General features: G+C 48.3%; 1 protein-coding gene across 1 annotated transcript in view; it reads left to right on the top strand.

Annotated features, from left to right (window-relative positions):
- The window catches only part of CFAP157 (cilia and flagella associated protein 157), a 134,421-nt gene that overhangs the window by 29,346 nt on the left and 83,973 nt on the right, over positions 1-21,102 (top strand). The window contains exon 2 of the mRNA XM_069236966.1: positions 3,485-3,756. Within this exon, the coding sequence (XP_069093067.1) occupies positions 3,485-3,756 (272 nt within the window). The remainder of the gene's footprint in view (positions 1-3,484; positions 3,757-21,102) is intronic.

The following is a 21,102-nucleotide window of genomic DNA, read 5'->3' as shown; positions in this document are numbered from 1 at the left end:
TAAGGACAAATCAAGAAGGCCACCCAGTCTAAGAAGATTGTCCAATACATAGCGATCTTGGGCGCCAAGCCGTCGGACTCGCATGTCCCTCAGAGGTAGCGAGAGATGGCATCTGAGGATCAGAATGGATCCGTTCTCCATCGGAGATCATGGACTACTCTGTTGTACAAGGGCAACATTGTCTTGGAGGAGATAAATGTGATAAGGGTTGACCTGTAAAAACTTTCCGAGAGAGTGAAAGTAGCAGAAGAGACTGGGGAAGACCCTAGCCCTGAATGTGAACAAGATACAGAGCACCATCGTCAAGTGCACTTGAACCCTGGTGGAGAGTGCGGAGCATGGAGAAGGGGAATACCATCAAGCTTTCCAGAGAGATGTGAAGGTCCCTCAGTTGGGATGTTTGTGGAGAAAGGGATCTTGGAAACCTTCAGGCCAAGAGGCTTCTTGGCGTTTTTTCAATCGCCTCTGCCGAAACTTGGTGCTCCTCCCAAAGCTATTACAACCCACTTTCTAAACTTCGGAGATTGGGACGTTCTCCTGTAGTGTGAGGAGCACCAAGAGGACCCAGTTTGAGGGCTTCACAATGTATTCCAGATAGAATTACAACTGTGACTTTGAGGAGGCTGGAACACGGACAGTAATGTCTGTGATTGGACGGGCTCACGTGTGCTGCTGCAGATTCAAACATGGAGAAGGCGTTGGATGTAGCTGGCAGGGACTACCAGTTTGAAGTCTGGTCATGTGTGGCTGTGACGCAATAATAAATAGATAAACTTCCTGTCAATGCTCCCACGGTGAGGATTACAATAGAAAGGGTTCTCTAGGAGAGCTGAGTTTTGCTCAGGGACATTCCGCAAGGATGCCCGCTATCCCTGCTCCGTTTTGCCCTATCTTGCATAGATGTTAGGGACATTTGGATGGGCAACAAGTTGGCAAAACTTGCATGTTGTGACCATATTTATTATGTAACTATGTTGCTACATAATCATTTAAAACATTCATAGGATTTAGACATGAAACTGTAGATACTTTTGGGTTTGTCCTCAGCTTACATATAAAAACACCTAAATCGAGGCTGCAGACGTGTGGGTCCAGCGGAAGAAAGAAGCATGAGGCTGGTGTGCACACAGAAGAAGAGGGGAGATTGTTGGGATGGGGCCAGAATCTCTGAACCTTTACTAAGCCCACAGACACTCTGGAAAGCGGTGAGGAGACTCTAGGGGGTGACAGAAGAGGGAGAGCGTCCAAGTTAACCAGAAAAAAACATAGCAGTGTCAGGGGTATTTTGAACTGTGTGATGGTCCTTCACTCCTTGAAAAGAAAGAGCTTGAAACTAGAAGAATATGTGGCTGTGTACACACAATGCACTTAAGTGAGGCAAAATGAACTGATGTGTTTGTTACTGTTGAAAAAACACAAAAAATTATTAAAAAACAAAAAGTAAGAAGGGACGGTTCCAGCTCTGCTAGCCAGTAGTTCCTACAAGCCTAGGTGACCTCGCGTTGAGGATGTGATGGTGCTCAGCAGGGTGGCCAGTCCCCACTGCAGCAGTTCCACAAGTCCCATCACCTTTAGGAGGCCACTGTCTAGTTAGAACCCATCTGTGATACTGAGACCACCATGGTGTCCATTCAGGGTGATATTCTGGTTATCGAGATTTCTGTATTTACTCATCTGTGTGGTCAGAAGGAACAACCCTTATGTCTGTGTGAACCTGGCTGTTTAATTGCAAAAAAACGGTGGTTTTTACTAATCTCATTTAAACAAAAATACATTCATGAAGAGTGAAATCGCTGAAAGCAGTGAAGCCGTTGACACCTACAATGCAGGTTCTTATGTAAAAAGTAGGACTTATTTACAACATAACCCTGAATCAGTAGTAGTACTGTGATGTAGTTTGTGTAAAGTGACCCCAGCGAGACCACCGCAAGCAAGAACGAGTGAGCAATTGTACATGAGAAGACAATTGTTAATATAGAAACAACTCAAAGAGCTCAGTTCATTAAACCTGCCCACAGTCGCCCATTTGAGTCTGTGTCACTGAGTGGTAAGAGGTTATATGAACTTATCTGTGATCTGTCTGTATTAAACGATTCTTCATGAGATCCTTTGTGAGCACATACACCGTGGTGCCTTCACTTGGCCTTGGGTTCAGGTCTTTCTCTCCAGCAGGGTCCAGTGTGGGTTCAGCTCCTTCTCTCCAGCAGAATCCAGCGTAGGTTCAGGGCCTTCTCTCCAGCAGGATCCATTGTGGGTTCAGGTCTTTCTCTCCAGCAGGATCCAGTGTGGAACTGGCCACTGCGTTTTTAGAGACCACCCATGTTGCATGTGGAGTTCCACAGGCATCACCCTTTTCTTTTGTTCAGCTTTTAAGTGCTCATCCTCCTGGTGCTTTTCGGTGTCCTCAGCTTAGAAGTCCTCTCCGTTGATGACAGCGCATATAGCTGTCCCTGTCAGCCGGACTTGTCAATAGCGTTAAGCCTTCTAGATGACTGGACAAAAAGAAGTGGACTGAACCCAAATGGTTCCAAAACAGATTTCATTCTGCTGGCCCAAAGCAAATTGCCAAATGTGCCCTTCTCCTCCTCAAGCCTGGTTTGTAAGGTGGTCAAACACCTTGGTGTCCTCTTGGCACCCCCTATTTTAACCCCTCAAGTCAGGGTAGTGACAGAGGGAGCCCCTCTCAACTCCTGCTCAGTCTCCTCAGCCGATGATTCCTGACCCTTTGGGGAACAGTGTCTGTGTTGTAAGCTATATAAATAAATACATTTGTAACGATATTTCTCATAATCTTACCTGGGCATTTTTATTGCAACTTTCTGTAAAATAATTGCAATTTTTAGCAGTTTCATTTGGCACCCTGGGAGTTTAATACAATAATTAATTATCTTGCTTTGAATCCCAGCATTTATTTGGACAAACAGTTATGACTATTAATCCAGCTGTTAAAATCCAGCTTCAGTCCTTCTGGGTGGAAGAGACGTGTCCAGTGGTAACCCAGGGACTGGTACTAGTCATGCCCACTAGATATGGAGGGATGCCAGCTCCATGCACATGTGCTGCATGTGTGCATCCATCGCATGGTTTGTTGTGTGTAGGAAGCCGTGCAAAGGTGCAGTCTCATCTTACACACACTTTGTAATGTGCGCGAAGCTTCATAGAAAAATAAGCAAAAATTAGATTGTTGAAGAAAAATACTGTTTTTCAGACATTCAGCTAAACATCCATAGCAGAATTTCCACTCATTTTGGTGAACATAAAACTTTCAAACTAACATTTTGGGAGACTGTTTTGCAGAACAGTCTTCATCATAGGCAAACGTTAACAAAAAGTTGAATATTTTACAGTTCCAACATTACTCATGCATGTGTTCTAATCTACCTGTATGTTTCAAAGCTGTAACCCTAAACAACCCTCCCCAGCATTCTTCTTTTGCAATCCACCCATGTCAAACCTCATTGGGGATCCATCTCTCACTCCACAGATACCAGCGCCGATGGGACGAGCTGCAGGTGAAGGAGGCCACCTTCCAGTCTCAGCTGGAGCAGGTCTCTGGCGACAAGAAAGAGATCGTGGCTTTCCTGAAGCGAACCCTGGACCAACGGGTGGATGAGATCACAGACTTGGGTGAAAAGTTGACAGAACTGCAGCAATCCAAGGATGCAGAGAAAGAAGCTTTTGAAGCCCAGCTGGCCCACGTGAGGCATGAATTCCAGGAGACCAAGGACCATCTAAGCGCAGAAAACATGCTGCTAGGTAAGAAACCATCTTCTTGAACTAAAGCCTGCCATCTGTCTGTCTCTCAGGGAGTAGCTCATAGCGTTCCCAGCAGGTGATGCAGCTCATTCAGAGCCCAGAAGACCCAGTCACAGTAGGATCTCTTAAGTATTACTCTAATGCAGTGCTCTCCAAACATTTTTATGCTGCGCCCCCCAGTTGAAAAATAAAAATCATTGTGCCCCCCTCAGAATTGTTCACAATTATTTTATAAAGATGACAATGTTTAAATATATCTAGACCTATTTAAATATTGCAGTTAAGTACTGTTACCTTTTTAAAATGCAATAACATGCTTCTGCTTAAAAGAAAGCCCTGTTAGTCTGTATAATAATGCCTCTTTTGGCCAGAGTCTGGCGCCCCCCCTGGGATCACTTGAGGCCCCCCAGTTTGAAGACCTCTGTTCTAATGCATAGTTTGTTCCTCATTTGAACTTTTGTCACTTTATGTTTAGTCACAGAGATGAGGAGATATTGGTTCTTTGAGAGCCAGAGAGAGATCTTCCACCAAGGAGTGAGCTGGGGAGGTGTTCCATAACAGAGGGCCGGATTTAGATCTCAGTGGATAGACTACTCCATCACAAACGTGACGGATTTCCTATCTGCTGTATTACAGTCTCCAGAGGAAATAATGGGATCGTAATATGGTGGACAGGATATCTGTTCCCCTCCTCCAAGATCTAAATCAGCCCGAGTCCAGTGAAGAAACTGTCAATCAAAGAGTGAGACAGTGAGATTATCAGTCATGGAGTGAAACAGGGAGATGTTCAGCACAGAGCAAAATGAGATGTCCAGTAATAGTGTGAGATGAGGGAATTTTCAATCAGTGTAATACAAACGTATTGAATCAAAGTGAGATGAGATGCTCAGTCATATAGTCAGATGAGATGTTAAGTGTTATCATGAGATGAAGTGTGTTCAGTCATATAGTTTAATTAACGAGTGAGATGAGCTTTTCCGTCATACAGTGAAATGAGGATATGTTCAGACATAGAGCAAGATAAAACAATAGAGTGAGGTGAAGAGATGTTTAATTAAAGGCAAGATGAGATGTTCAGTCATGGAGCGAGATTAGGTGTCCATTCGAAGAGTGAGATGAGGTGATGGTTAGTCATGGAGTAGAATGAGGAGATGTTTATTCATAAAGTGAGTTGAGGTTTTTAACGATAGAGCGAGACAAGATGATCAGTCATCGAGTGAGGTCAGAGGATGTTCAGTTATAGAGTGAGATAAGATGTTTCATCAGAGTAAGAGGAGGCAATGTTCCCTCATAGGAGGAGATGAGAGGATGTTCAACTGTAGTGTGAGATACGATGTTCCATCAGGGAGTAAGATGAGGGAATGTTCAGTCACTGTGCAAGAAGAGTAGATGTTTAGTAATCAAGCAATATTGGGATATTCAGTCATACAATAAGATAAAATGGTCCATCACGTAGTAAGATGATGGGATATTCAGTCATTCAACGAGATAAGATGGTCCATCACATAGTAAGATGAGGGGATAGTCAGCCTTGGAATGAGATAAGATGGTCATTTACATAGTAAGATGAAGGGATATTCAGTCATACAGAGAGATAAGATGGCTCATCACATAGTATGATGAGGGGATATTCAGTCCTACAAGGAGATAAGATACTCCATCTCAAAGTAAGATGAGGGAATATTCAACCATGGCGTGAGACGGGGAGATGTTCAGTCATGGAGTGAGATGAAGAGATGCTTAATCTAAGAGCGAGGTGAGGAGAATGTTGAGTCAGAGTGGGATGAGGGTATTTTGTGTGGAGTGAGATGAACAAAAGGTGATCAATCAAGGAATGATTCAGATGTTCAATGATAGTGAGGAGATATTCTTTCCTACTGTAAGGTAAGGGGCTGTTCAGTTATTGAGCTAGATGAGATGTTCATTCATAAAAGGTGATGATGCCAGGATCCAGATTCCGTGGGATCAGTACCTTCTAAATTACCACCTTCCGGCAGCACCAACTCTGCGTAGACCTTACGAGTGATTGAGTGTCCAGGGGAAGGGCACTGCAGGGAAGGGCACCTGGAAGAAGATGATACGGCAAGCAATATTCTAGAGGAACTCTGGTTCGATATGCTTTAAAACGTGGTTTATCTGCCACATAACTGCCTGTGAAAATTGAAGTTTTAATAATTCAGCTGGACTTGCATTAGAGTTTGCTGCCTTCTTATTACAAGAGTTTCTACTCTTTGATTGAAATTAGGTAAAGCGATTCCCCTCAAGTCCTTTATGTAAGTTGTTCTATGATGCAGTGTCTTCACTTGATGTCTGGCTCTCTTTTATCATTAACTTATGCGCCATCTACCGTTTGGTTAATTTACTCTTTCACAATAGATTTGCAATGATGCGTTAATACCTGCATGTGAAACTAGCACACACAAATAATTATATTCTTCTCTGAAGCCTGTGGAGATGTTCATTCATAGAGCAAGATGAGGAGACGTTCATTTATAGAGCAATATCAGATGTTCTTTCATAGAGCGAGATAAGGAGATGTTCATTCATAGAGCGAAATAAGGAGATGTTCATTCATAGAGCGAGATGAGGAGACGTTCATTCATAGAATGATATGAGATGTTCATTCATCAGAAACTCCGATTGCTTTTTGTCACCTTTTGGATAAGCGATGATCTAGCCTAAAAGTTAATGCTATTAAGTCTGCACAGGTATTAGGTTGAGGATCAGTTTGTGCAAGCATATCTTTTAGTTCATCCTTGTGTCCTTGATTATAGATTGCTGCTCACTTTTCCTATGACCAGTTTGTTTCAGAAATGATTCTACTGGACTGTCTAAGGTAGGTAATTAGGTCTTTGTTACCTTGCTTTCAATCTAGTAGTTCTCTACCAGCAGATTGTGTGATGGTTCTTTCTTTAATCAAATAGTCTTTCAAATTATTTTTTTAAAGTTAGTCCAATTGAAGAGTAAGAGAGTCATCGGAGTTAATGAAGGGTACTGCCCAAGTCGCTGTATCTTCTGCTAGGTAAGGAATGAGGAATATGATTCTAAATTGGGCATCTGGAAAGGCCGAGGGTGTCACTATAAAATTAAGTTGCGTGCAAAACATTTGGACGCATACAGGGTCCCCCTGAAATCTTTCGGCTAGGGATAATGGAGCTGGTGTGGGAACCGTAACAAAAACTATTGGGGTGGATGTAGGAAAGTACCATCTTGCCTGGCATGTTACCCCCATTTTTCACTGTATATATGTTGTTTTAGTTGTATGTGTCACTGGGACCCTGGTAACCCAGGGCCCCAGTGCTCATAAGTGTGCCTGAATGTGTTACCTGTGTAGTGACTAACTGTCTCACTGAGGCTCTGCTAACCAGAACCTCAGTGGTTATGCTCTCTCATTTCTTTCCAAATTGTCACTGACAGGCTAGTGACCATTTTTACCAATTTACATTGGCTTACTGGAACACCCTTATAATTCCCTAGTATATGGTACTGAGGTACCCAGGGTATTGGGGTTCCAGGAGATCCCTATGGGCTGCAGCATTTCTTTTGCCACCCATAGGGAGCTCTGACAATTCTTACACAGGTCTGCCACTGCAGCCTGAGTGAAATAACGTCCACGTTATTTCACAGCCATTTTACACTGCACTTAAGTAACTTATAAGTCACCTATATGTCTAACCTTTACCTGGTAAAGGTTAGGTGCAAAGTTACTTAGTGTGAGGGCACCCTGGCACTAGCCAAGGTGCCCCCACATTGTTCAGAGCCAATTCCCTGAACTTTGTGAGTGCGGGGACACCATTACACGCGTGCACTACATATAGGTCACTACCTATATGTAGCTTCACAATGGTAACTCCGAATATGGCCATGTAACATGTCTATGATCATGGAATTGCCCCCTCTATGCCATCCTGGCATAGTTGGCACAATCCCATGATCCCAGTGGTCTGTAGCACAGACCCTGGTACTGCCAAACTGCCCTTCCTGGGGTTTCACTGCAGCTGCTGCTGCTGCCAACCCCTCAGACAGGCCTGGCCCAGGATGGCAGAACAAAGAACTTCCTCTGAGAGAGGGTGTGACACCCTCTCCCTTTGGAAAATGGTGTGAAGGCAGGGGAGGAGTAGCCTCCCCCAGCCTCTGGAAATGCTTTGTTGGGCACAGATGTGCCCAATTCTGCATAAGCCAGTCTACACCGGTTCAGGGGACCCCTTAGCCCTGCTCTGGCGCGAAACTGGACAAAGGAAAGGGGAGTGACCACTCCCCTGACCTGCACCTCCCCTGGGAGGTGTCCAGAGCTCCTCCAGTGTGCTCCAGACCTCTGCCATCTTGGAAACAGAGGTGCTGCTGGCACACTGGACTGCTCTGAGTGGCCAGTGCCACCAGGTGACGTCAGAGACTCCTTGTGATAGGCTCCTTCAGGTGTTGCTAGCCTATCCTCTCTCCTAGGTAGCCAAACCCTCTTTTCTGGCTATTTAGGGTCTCTGCCTCTGGGGAAACTTTAGATAACGAATGCATGAGCTCAGCCGAGTTCCTCTGCATCTCTCTCTTCACCTTCTGATAAGGAATCGACTGCTGACCGCGCTGGAAGCCTGCAAACCTGCAACATAGTAGCAAAGACGACTACTGCAACTCTGTAACGCTGATCCTGCCGCCTTCTCAACTGTTTTCCTGCTTGTGCATGCTGTGGGGGTAGTCTGCCTCCTCTCTGCACCAGAAGCTCCGAAGAAATCTCCCGTGGGTCGACGGAATCTTCCCCCTGCAACCGCAGGCACCAAAAAGCTGCATTACCGGTCCCTTGGGTCTCCTCTCAGCACGACGAGCGAGGTCCCTCGAATCCAGCAACTCTGTCCAAGTGACCCCCACAGTCCAGTGACTCTTCAGTCCAAGTTTGGTGGAGGTAAGTCCTTGCCTCACCTCGCTGGGCTGCATTGCTGGGAACCGCGACTTTGCAGCTACTCCGGCCCCTGTGCACTTCCGGCGGAAATCCTTCGTGCACAGCCAAGCCTGGGTCCACGGCACTCTAACCTGCATTGCACGACTTTCTAAGTTGGTCTCCGGCGACGTGGGACTCCTTTGTGCAACTTCGGCGAGCACCGTTTCACGCATCCTCGTAGTGCCTGTTTCTGGCACTTCTCCGGGTGCTACCTGCTTCAGTGAGGGCTCTTTGTCTTGCTCGACGCCCCCTCTCTCTTCAGGTCCAATTTGCGACCTCCTGGTCCCTCCTGGGCCCCGGCAGCGTCCAAAAACGCCAAACGCACGAATTGCGACTAGCAAGGCTTGTTGGCGTCCTTCCGGCGTGAAAACACTTCTGCACGACTCTTCAAGGCGAGAGGGATCCGTCCACCAAAGGGGAAGTCTCTAGCCCTTTTCGTTCCTGCAGAAACCTCAGCTTCTTCTGTCCAGTAGAAGCTTCTTTGCACCCGCAGCTGGCATTTCCTGGGCATCTGCCCATCTCCGACTTGCTTGTGACTTTTGGACTTGGTCCCCTTGTTCCACAGGTACCCTAGATTGGAAATCCACAGTTGTTGCATTGCTGGTTTGTGTCTTTCCTGCATTATTCCTCTAACACGACTTCTTTGTCCTTAGGGGAACTTTAGTGCACTTTGCACTCACTTTTCAGGGTCTTGGGGAAGGTTATTTTGCTAACTCTCACTATTTTCTAATAGTCCCAGCGACCCTCTACAAGGTCACATAGGTTTGGGGTCCATTCGTGGTTCGCATTCCACTTTTGGAGTATATGGTTTGTGTTGCCCCTATCCCTATGTTTCCCCATTGCATCCTATTGTAACTATACATTGTTTGCACTGTTTTCTAAGACTATACTGCATATTTTTGCTATTGTGTATATATATCTTGTGTATATTTCCTATCCTCTCACTGAGGGTACACTCTAAGATACTTTTTTTTTTTTTTTTCATTAACATTTATAAAGCGCGCTACTCACCCGTGCGGGTCTCAAGGCGCTAGGGGGGAAAGGGGGGGTTATCGCTGCTCGAACAGCCAAGTCTTTAGGAGTCTCCGGAAAGCGGAGTGGTCCTGGGTGGTCCTGAGGCTGGTGGGGAGGGAGTTCCAGGTCTTGGCCGCCAGGAAGGAGAAAGATCTCCCACCCGCCGTGGAGCGGCGGGTGCGAGGGACGGCAGCAAGTGCGAGGCCAGCGGAGCGGAGGGGGCGGGTGGGGACGTAGAAGCTGAGGCGTCTGTTGAGGTATTCCGGTCCCTTGTTGTGGAGGGCTTTGTGTGCGTGGGTGAGAAGACGGAAGGTGATCCTTTTGCTGACTAGGAGCCAATGCAGGTGTCTCAGGTGTGCGGAGATGTGGCTGTTGCGGGGTACGTCGAGGATGAGGCGGGCCGAGGCGTTTTGGATGCGTTGCAGGCGGTTTTGGAGTTTGGCGGTGGTCCCGGCGTAGAGGGTGTTGCCGTAGTCCAGGCGACTCGTGACAAGGGCGTGGGTCACGGTTTTTCTGGTGTCGGCGGGGATCCAGCGGAAGATCTTGCGGAGCATGCGGAGAGTGAGGAAGCAGGCGGAGGACACGGCGTTGACTTGCTTGGTCATGGTGAGAAGAGGGTCCAAGATGAAGCCGAGGTTGCGGGCGTGGTCTGCGGGGGTCGGTGCGGTGCCGAGGGCCGTGGGCCACCAGGAGTCGTCCCAGGCGGACGGGGTGTTGCCGAGGATGAGGACTTCCGTTTTTTCAGAGTTCAGCTTTAGGCGGCTGAGCCTCATCCAATCTGCGACGTCCTTCATACCCTCTTGTAGGTTGGTCTTGGCGCTGGCGGGGTCCTTGGTGAGGGAGAGTACAAGTTGGGTGTCGTCGGCGTAGGAGGTGATGATGATGTCGTGCTTGCGTACGATGTCGGCGAGGGGGCTCATGTAGACATTGAAGAGTGTCGGGCTGAGCGATGAGCCTTGAGGTACGCCGCAGATGATCTTGGTGGGTTCTGAGCGAAACGGAGGGAGGTAAACTCTTTGGGAGCGGTTAGCGAGGAAGGAGGCGATCCAGTCCAGGGCCTGGCCTTGGATCCCGGTGGAGCGTAGGCGGGTGATTAGGGTGCGGTGACAGACGGTGTCAAAGGCAGCCGAGAGGTCGAGGAGAATGAGGGCGACTGTTTCACCGTTGTCCATCAGGGTTCTGATGTCGTCTGTGACTGAGATGAGGGCGGTTTCCGTGCTGTGGTTGGTTCGGAATCCGGTTTGTGAAGGGTCGAGCAGGTTGTTGTCTTCCAGGAAGGTGGTCAGCTGTTTGTTGACGGTCTTTTCTATTACCTTGGCTGGGAAAGGTAGAAGAGAGATGGGGCGGAAGTTTTTCAGGTCGCTTGGGTCAGCCGTAGGTTTCTTTAGTAGGGCGTTGACTTCAGCGTGCTTCCAGCATTCGGGGAAGGTAGCAGAAGAAAAAGAAGAGTTGATGACGGTCTGGAGGTGCGGGGCGATGATGTCGTCGGCTTTGTTAAAGATGAAGTGCGGGCAGGGGTCCGAAGGGGCGCCGGAGTGGATAGAGTTCATGATGGATTTGGTTTCTTCCGTGTTGATGTGGGTCCAGTTGTTGAGGGTGATGTCCGGGGAAGCGGGTTCAGTGGTGTATGGTTGGGTCTGGTGTCCGAAGCTGTCGTGGAGGTCGCTGATCTTGCGATGGAAGAAAGTGGCGAGGGATTCGCACAAATCCTGTGAGGGCGTGACGGCGTTGGCGCTGGCGCTGGGGTTGGAGAACTCTTTGACGATGCTGAAGAGTTCTCTGCTGTTGTGGCTGTTTTTGTCTAGTCTGTCGGTGAAAAAGTTACTTTTGGCACTGCGGATCAGGTGGTGGTGTGGCTAGCTACAGTTTCCGTTTCTAAACAGGCTGCAGTCAGATCTTTCTGCATGACAGCTAACGTTTTGCATACATTTTCACTGGAGGCTAGTTTGAGGGCAGTACCCAATGAAACTAAATCTGTGGGCTTGTTGCTCTGTCAAGTGCATTCTCCTTTGGGAAAAGTGCTCTTAAAAGACCTGCCTTCCTGCAGAACCGACCCTGCAGATAGATCTCCACAGTTCTGCAGTAACCAGACCAGGGGAGGGGCGTTCGTGATTGTATGGCTGAAGGAAACCTGTGACGAGATGCATATTGTTTAGAGCTCCATTAATTGTCCATTAATGCAACAGAAAAATATTTCCTTCCTCAGAGTTAGTAAAATTACTTACCTATAGGGAATAAAATAAGCAGCTTCAATTTCTTCTAGTGCTTAGTTCTTCAGAGATCAGTGCTTGAACTTGCTGTTAATTATCTTTATTAATTTTTCTTAGTCTTTCTCAAGATCTTGTAATAAATTATGCTCTCTTTGCAACTTTTGTGAACATGTTTCAACAGTTTCTTTCAGTACCTTCTTCTTGTGCTTCCTCACAAGGTTAACTGTCCTTTGACAAGTCTGTGATCTTAGTTATACTTCACCGATCACCGTGGTCTTTTAATATCAATACTTTTACAATTTAGGTAATCTGCTCATTGTTTACAATTATTCATTCACATAAAACAAATCTAGATATATACTCGTTCTAGATATTCCAAGGATCGTTAGTTTAAAAAAAATCTATTTTAGTAACAATTCTAGAAAGGCTGTAATACACCTTTTTCACATAAAACACAAGATCTATTTTTAACAAGACATCTTCTTACATCTCTGGGGCTCATAAAGGCTCATAGTCATGTCCTTCAGAATCTTGTTGAATCTCCCGACAAGTCCATTGGTCTGGGAATAGTACGGTGTGGAGAGTTTATAGGTAACCCCACACTCAGCCCACATGGTCTTCATGTACGCTGGCATGAAGTTGGTCTCTCTGTCAGGCCCCACCTCCTTTGGAAACTCTACTTGGGTATATATCCCCTTCAGTGCCCTGGTCACCAGGGGCACAGTCACAGTTCTCAGGGGTATGGTAGCAGGGTACTAGGTGGTACGGTCCACCAACACAAGGATAAACCTGTTCCGTAGGGCTGTCTTGGGATCCACTCCTACCGGCTCAAAGCATGTTCCCACTATGGGAAATTCTGGAGAAGAGTCTTGCACTTCCCACATGACTTTCCACAAGCCTAGAAAGTCACACATTACCTGCAGAATGCATCTGACTTGATCCTCATCTGGGGTCGGTAAAAGTGGATGACCAAGTGGTCAAAGGTTTTGGCCTGCCCCAGATGTCTTGCCAAGGGAATATTGTGAGCCAGGTCCAGTAGGAAGGCCCTATAGCACTGGGGCCACAAACACCCGGGTTAAACCAGGCTCTGGGACCTTAGGCTCACTGTATAGTTGACCATTCTCCCAGTAAATGAGGTGATCACCAGGTATTGCCATTTTTCTGAACCTTTTGCAGAAGACTCTCCAGAGTGGGTCCTCCCTGTGCGCCTTTCAGAACTCTGCCTGGGATGGTTCCCCTGCATCTTGCCCCCAAGACTGCGCAGGCAGTTTCCCCCTCCCCACCTCAGTCTTGGACTCCCCTCAGCACCATTGGACTCTTTGGGGCTGATTTCCCACACCCCCTGCAACCTCTCCTTTTGTCAGAGACATGGGCCACGGTTCCAGGTCGTTCTGAGTCCCCTGACTAGCTTCCATGGACCGTCTGGTCATGAACATCCACTCAGGCAATTCCAACATCTCAGCATGTGACCTGAGCGCTACCTCCTTCTAGGTAGTTTACTCCAGATCATTCCCTAACAGTAAGTTAACAGGTTTTACTGGACTCACAGCTAACTTCTCAATGTCAGAGACTCCATCCCACTCCAGGGATCGCCGAGGAGTAGTGGCTCACTTGGTTGTCAGCTGCCACTAGTTAGAGGGATACATTAGTAGGAACAACCGTCTCTGCAGTCTCCAGATGACACCTGATAGTTGTCATGCTTGCTTCTGTGTCGTGCAGGTCCTCCCTCTGCCCATTGATGATAAGCCACTGCCCCTACTTCTTAGTCTTTGTCAACCAGGGACACTAGGGTTACTTTTGTAATATTGACAGTGGCAATCTTCTCCCCCAGCACTACACTGGCAATTCCCGGTGTAGGTCCACCAGTGGGGCGGCTTCTTGGGGCAAATGGCATCTACCTTTTTGTACCCTGACTGGTGCCAGTCATAACACTGGGGCTGGGCCAATAGGGTAATCCTTCCCAGCACTGGGCATATGCTTCCACAGACAGGCCCCTAGTCCTCTGCTAGGACTCTCTGCATACACAGGGGCATCTCATATGCTGTAAGTCTTATCTATGTCATCCCCCACCACATAGCTAGGTACTATGTATTTTCGGGAGGTGGACTCTTTTACCTCTTCTAGGCACTTTATTATAGCTGCCACCTTCATCACTAGATTCAAAAGCCCTTTTGGACGTCTAGTCTAACTCCTTGCGGGTTCCAATCATGTCCAGCATGACCTTTCTCTCACCGAGGCTAGAGTCAACTTTTCCACCAGGGCCCTAGTGTCCAGTTGCAACTCCAAGCCCTCTCCGTTTGTCTGTTAACTATCTCTGATGTGGACCAACCATGGGAGGACACACTGCTCCCTGTCCTGATCAATGTAGGTGATGCTACTCCTTTGGGAACCTCCCCTGGCACTGAGAATTCCTCAAAGCCCTCCTCACTGCCCTCTTCAACCTCATCTTCATTCTTCTCTGACATGCACTGCAGATAACGCACTTCCTCCCACTCTCTGAGGGCAGTATGACGACCCTCCTTCTTAAACAGTTTGTTCAGGTTCCGTCCGCTTTGCTGGTACAATGCACTGCCACAGTAGAGGCCACATGCGTTTTGTGCACACAGCATTGCCACAGTAGAGGCCACATGCGTTCTGTACACACAGCATTGCCACATTAGAGGCCACACACATCTTTTCGCCATCATCAAGAAGTTTGCCAAACCACAAGCTGATGCGTGTATCATCCCGCCATCCCAGGACCTCTACGACAGACTGCCTTCTTCCATCGGAAAATCAAGGATATCTAGGACAGCTTCAGACCCCAAGACTCTCTGAACTCACTAACAATGCCCCAACCCAGATCAACTGAACCCCCACTGTTCCTGCACTCCTGGACCCCCTCATGATTGAGACTTGCTCCATTGTGATCGGCATCCACTCCAGAGTCCCCACCGACCCCTGCCTCCACTACATCTTCAAAATGCCAGTGCCTTGATGGCACCCGAGCTCCACAAGACCATCAACTGCTCCCCTGAGTCGGTCACTTTCCCCGAGGAATGGAATCACGCTGAGATCTGCCCACTCTAGAAGAAACCCACAGCCTACCCCACAGATTTCAAGAATCGCTGCCCCATCTTCCTGCTTCCTTTCCCAGCCAAGGTCGCCAAAAAAGCAATTAATGCTCAGCTCCACCAACACATTGAGGACAACGACATCCTGGACATCTCCCAATCAGGATTCAGAACTAATCACAGCACTAAGACCGCCCTGCTCGCCGTCTAAGATGACATTCGCTTTCTCCTCGACCGCGGGCAAATAGCAGCTCTCATCCTACTAGACCTATCGGCCACCTTCGATACAGTGTCTCACTGCATCCTATGCGCCAGACTCCATACAGTAGGCATACGCGGCAAGGCCCTTTGCTGGATACACTCCTTCCTGACAGGCAGAACGCAGAGTCAGACTCCCGCCACACCGGTCAGAACCTACAGAGATCAGCTGTGGAATACCCCAGGGATCCTCGTTGAGTCCCACGCTGTTCAACATTTACATGGCCCCTCTTGCCCCATTCGTCATGAACTACGGACTAAACATTTTCTTCTACAACGATAACACCCCGCTGATCATATCCTTGACTGAAAACCCCATAGTGGCCAATAAGAACTTCAACATTTGGAAGCCCCACCACCCCTACGGACCACGCACGCGTGACCTCTGCATCACCATCGCACAGCACTTACCATGACAAGACAGGACAACTCAGTTGCCTCCACCTGTTTCCACACCCTCCGACTCCTACATAAGATCCTCAATGGATCCCAAGCAACTGCCACAAAACCATGACACTCCCTGATCACAAGCAGACTTGACTACGGCAATGCCCTCTATGCCGGAACCACCAAGAAGATCTTGAGCAAGCTGCAACAAATCCAGAGCTCCTCCGCCAGACTCATCCTGAACATCCCCAGCTGAGAACACATCACAGGACACCTGGGAGATCTCCACTGTTCCTGCTTAGAAGAGGAATCAACTTCAAGCTCCTCGTACACGCTTACAGGGTCCTCCACAACCTTGGACCCAGATACCTAAACCACCGCATCATCTTTTAAAATGTTGGAACTGCTTGCCTCTCCACCTCAGACATTCGCCAACACTACCTCAATTCAGGAAGGACTTCAAGACTTGGCTCTTCAACTGAACCCTGAGGACATACCTCACAGCGCCATGAGACACTACAGGTGAGTAGCACGCTTTAAAAATATTGATTGGTTGATCTTGTACACACAACACTGCCACACTAGAGACCCCATGCATCCTGTACACCCAACACTGCCACATTAGAAACCAAATGCATCCTATACACACACCACTGCCAGATTAGAAACCACATGTCCTGTACACACAGCACTGTCACACTAGAGACCCTATGCATCTTGTACACAAAATAATGCCACACTAGAGACCCCACACATACTATACACACAACACTGCCACATTAGGAACCCCAGGCATCCTATACACACAACACTGCCACACTAGGGGCCCCAGGCATCCTGTAGGAAGTTGGCTCTATACATACCATTTCAAAGTAAGAAATAGTGTGCACAGAGCCCAAGGGTTCCCCTTAGAGGTAAGATAGTGGCAAAATTAGATAATTCTAATGGTCTATTTTGTGGTAGTGTGGTCGAGCAGTAGGCTTATCAGAGGGTAGTGTTAAGCATTTGTTGTACACACTCAGGCAATAAATGAGAAACACACACTCAAAGACTTACTCCAGGTCAATAGGTTTTTATATTGAAAAATATATTTTCTTAGTTTATTTTAAGAACCACAGGTTCAAGATTTGAAGTAAACACATGAAATGCAAGGTACTTCACACAGGTAAGTTAGGAACTTTGAATAAAAGCAATATCATATACAGTCTTTGTTAAAATGGCAATAAGCTATTTTAAAAGTGGACACAGTGCAAAAATCAACAGTTCCTGGGGGAGGTAAGTAAAGGTTAGATTGCGAGGTAAGTAAAACACTTACAAGTCTCAGTTCCTGGGCATAGGCAGCTCACCGTTTGGGGTTCAAGGCAACCCCAAAGTTACCACACCAGCAGCTCAGGGCCGGTCAGGTGCAGAGGTCAAAGAGGTGCCCAAAACACATAGGCGCCTATAGAGAACAGGGGTGCTCTGCCAGCAGGTAAGTACCTGCGTAGTCGGGGGGCAGACCAGGGGGGTTTTGTAGAGCACTTGGGGGAGGGGGGGACACAAGTAGGCACACAAAACACACCCTCAGTGGCACAGGGGCGGCCGGGTGCAGTGTGCAAAGCAGGCATCGGGTTTCAGGTAGGAAACAATGGAGAGACCCGGGGGTCACTCTAGCGGTGCAGGCAGGTACAGGGGGGCTTCTCGGGACAGCCACCACCTGGGCTAGGCAGAGGGTCGCCTGGGGGTCACTCCTGCGCTGAGGTTTGATTTCTTCAGGTCCTGGGGGCTGCGGGTGCAGTGCTGGGTCCAGGCGTCTGGTCCCTTGTTACAGGCAGTCGCGGTCAGGGGGAGCCTTTGGATTCTCTCTGCAGGCATAGCTGTGAAGGCTCAGGGGGGTCGTCTCAGGCTACTCACGGGCTCGCAATCGCCGGGAGTCCTCCCTGTGGTGTTTGTTCACTGGATCTCGAGCTGGGGGCATCGGGTGCAGTGTGTGAAGTCTCACGCTTCCGGCGGGAAACATGAAGTCTTTGGAAGTTGCTTCTTTGTTGCAAAGAAGTAGCTGGTTTTGAGCAGGGCCGCTGCTCATGGGAGTTTCTTGGTCCTTTAGTCCAGGGCAGTCCTCTGAGGCTTCAGAGGTTGCTGGTCCCTGTCGGATGCGTCGCTGGTTGCAGGTTTTCGAATCAGGAGACAGGCCAGTAGGGCTGGGGCCAAAGCAGTTGTCGTCTTCTCTGCAGACTTGTAGGTCAGCAGTGCTTCCTGTTTCTTCAGGTTGCAGGAATCTGATTTTCTGGGGTGCCCCTAAATACTAAATTTAGGGGTGAGTTTAGGTCTGGGAGGGCAGTAGCCAATGGCTACTGTCCTGGATGGTGGCTTCACCCTCTTTGTGCCTCCTCCCTGTGGGGAGGGGGGCACATCCCTAATCCTATTGGGGGAATCCTCCAAAACTAAGATGGAGGATTTCTAAAGGCAGGGGTCACCTCAGCTCAGGACACCTTAGGGGCTGTCCTGACTGGTGGGTGACTCCTCCTTGTTTTTCCTCATGATCTCCTCCAGCCTTGCCGCCAAAAGTGGGGGCAGAGGCCGGAGGGGCGGGCATCTCCACTAGCTGGGATGCCCTGGGGCGCTGTAACAAAAGGGGTGAGCCCTTGAGGCTCACCACCAGGTGTTAAAGTTCCTGCAGGGGGAGGTGTGAAGCACCTCCACCCAGTACAGGCTTTGTTCCTGGCCACAGAGTGACAAAGGCACTCTCCCCATGTGGCCAGCAACATGTCTGGTGTGTGGCAGGCTGGCAGAAACTGGTCAGGCTTCACTAGAAGTCGGATTGGTATTCAGGGGGCATCTCTAAGATGCCCTCTGGGTGTATGTTACAATAAATTTCACATTGGCATCAGTGTGCATTTATTGTGCTGAGAAGTTTGATACCAAACTTCCCAGATTTCAGTGTAGCCATTATGGAACTGTGGAGTTCGTGTTTGACAAACTCCCAGACTATATACTCTTATGGCTACCCTGCACTTACAATGTCTAAGGTTTTGCTTACACACTGTAGGGGCATAGTGCTCATGCACATATGCCCTCACCTGTGGTATAGTGCACCCTGCCTTAGGGCTGTAAGGCCTGGTAGAGGGGTGACTTACCTATGCCACAGGCAGTGTGAGGTTGGCATGGCACTCTGAGGGGAGTGCCATGTGGACGTAGTCATTTTCTCCCCACCAGCACACACAAGCTGTGAGGCAGTGTGCATGTGCTGAGCGAGGGGTCCCTAGGGTGGCATAAGACATGCTGCAGCCCTTAGAGACCTTCCCTGGCATCAGGACCCTTGGTACCAGGGGTACCAGTTACAAAGGACTTATCTGAGTGCCAGGGGTGTGCCAATTGTGTAAGCAAAGGTACAGTTTAGGGAAAGAACACTAGTGCTGGGGCCTGGTTAGCAGGGTCCCAGCACACTTTCAATTAAAACTTAGCATCAGCAAAGGCAAAAAGTTAGGGGGTAACCATGCCAAGGAGGCATTTCCGTACACATCCTATACACACAACACTGCCAAATTAGAGACCACATGTCCTGTACACACAACACTGCCACATTAGAGACCAAACGCGTCCTGTACACACCGCACTGCCACATTAGAGACCATACACATCCTGTACACACTGCACTGCCACATTAGAGGGCACACACATCTTGTATACACAACATTGCTAGACTAGAGACCTCACACATCCTATAGAGACAACACTGCCACACCAGAGACCCCACACATCGAATATACACAACACTGCCAAACTAGAGGCCCCACACATGCTATATACACAACATTGCCAGATGAGAGACCCCACAAGTCTTATACACACACCACTGCCACATTAAAGACCACAAGTCCCATACACACAGCCCTGTCACATTAGAGGCCACATGCATCCTACACACACAGCCCTGTCACATTAGAGATCACATGCATCCTGTACACACCGCACTGCCACAATAGAGACCACATGCCTTATACACCCAGCACTGGCACATTATATACCCCACATATCCTGTACACACAGCCCTGCCACATTTGAGACCACACATATTCTGTACTCACAGGACTGCCATATTAGAGGCCACATATGTCCTGTTCACAGAGCCGTGCCTCTTTAGAGACCAAACGTGTCCTTTACACTCAGCACTGCCATATTAGATGCCACACACATCCTGTACAAGCAGCCCTGCCACATTAGAGACCACATGTTACATACTTGCAGCACTGCCACAATAGAGACTACACATGTCCTGTACACACAGCACCTCTACAGTAGAAGCCACACATGTCCAGTACTCACTGCACTGCCACATTATAGGCCACATGCATGCTGTACAAACAGCACTGCCACAATAGAGGCCACCCGCATCCTGTACACACAGCACTGCCATAACAGACACTACACACAGACCTGCCACATTAGAGGCTACACACATCCTGTACACACAGCCCTGCCACATTAGAGCCTACCACAATAGACTACACACATCCTATACACACAGTCCTGTCACATTAGAGACTACACACATCCTATACACACAGTCCTGTCACATTAGAGACTACACACATCCTGTACACACAGCCCTGCCACAATAGACTACACACATCCTGTACACACCGCACTGCCACAATAGAGACCACATGCCTTATACACCCAGCACTGGCACATTATATACCCCACATATCCTGTACACACAGCCCTGCCACATTTGAGACCACACACATTCTGTACTCACAGGACTGCCATATTAGAGGCCACATGTGTCCTGTACACAGAGCCGTGCCTCTTTAAAGACCAAACGTGTCCTTTACACACAGCACTGCCATATTAGAGGCCACACACATCCTGTACAAGCAGCCCTGCCACATTAGAGACCACATGTTACATACTTGCAGCACTGCCACAATAGAGACTACACATGTCCTGTACACACAGCACCTCTGCATTAGAGGCCACACATGTCCTGTACTTAATGCACCGCCACATTATAGGCCAAACGCATCCTGTACACACAGCACTGCCATAATAGACACTAAACACAGCCCTGCCACATTAGAGACTACACACATCATGTACACACAGCCCTGCCACATTAGAGGCTACACATCCTGTACACACAGCACTGCCACAAAAGACACTACACACACCCTGTACACACAATGCTGCCACATTAGAGACTACACGCATCCTGTACACACAGCCCTGCCACAATAGAGACTACACACATCCTGTACACACAGCCCTGCCACATTAGAGCCTGCCACAATAGACTACACACATCCTGTACACACAGCCCTGCCACAATAGACTACATACATCCTGTACACACAGCCCTGCCACATTAGAGACTACACACATCCTGTACACACCGCACTGCCACAATAGAGACAACATGCCTTATACACCCAGCACTGGCACATTATATACCCCACATATCCTGTACACACAGCCCTGCCACATTTGAGACCACACACATTCTGTACTCACA

Source organism: Pleurodeles waltl, chromosome 6 (assembly GCF_031143425.1).
Source record: "Pleurodeles waltl isolate 20211129_DDA chromosome 6, aPleWal1.hap1.20221129, whole genome shotgun sequence".
Lineage (NCBI taxonomy): Eukaryota > Metazoa > Chordata > Amphibia > Caudata > Salamandridae > Pleurodeles > Pleurodeles waltl.
The sequence above is the reverse complement of the archived record's forward strand: the minus strand, read 5'-3'. Positions and strand labels throughout refer to the sequence as shown.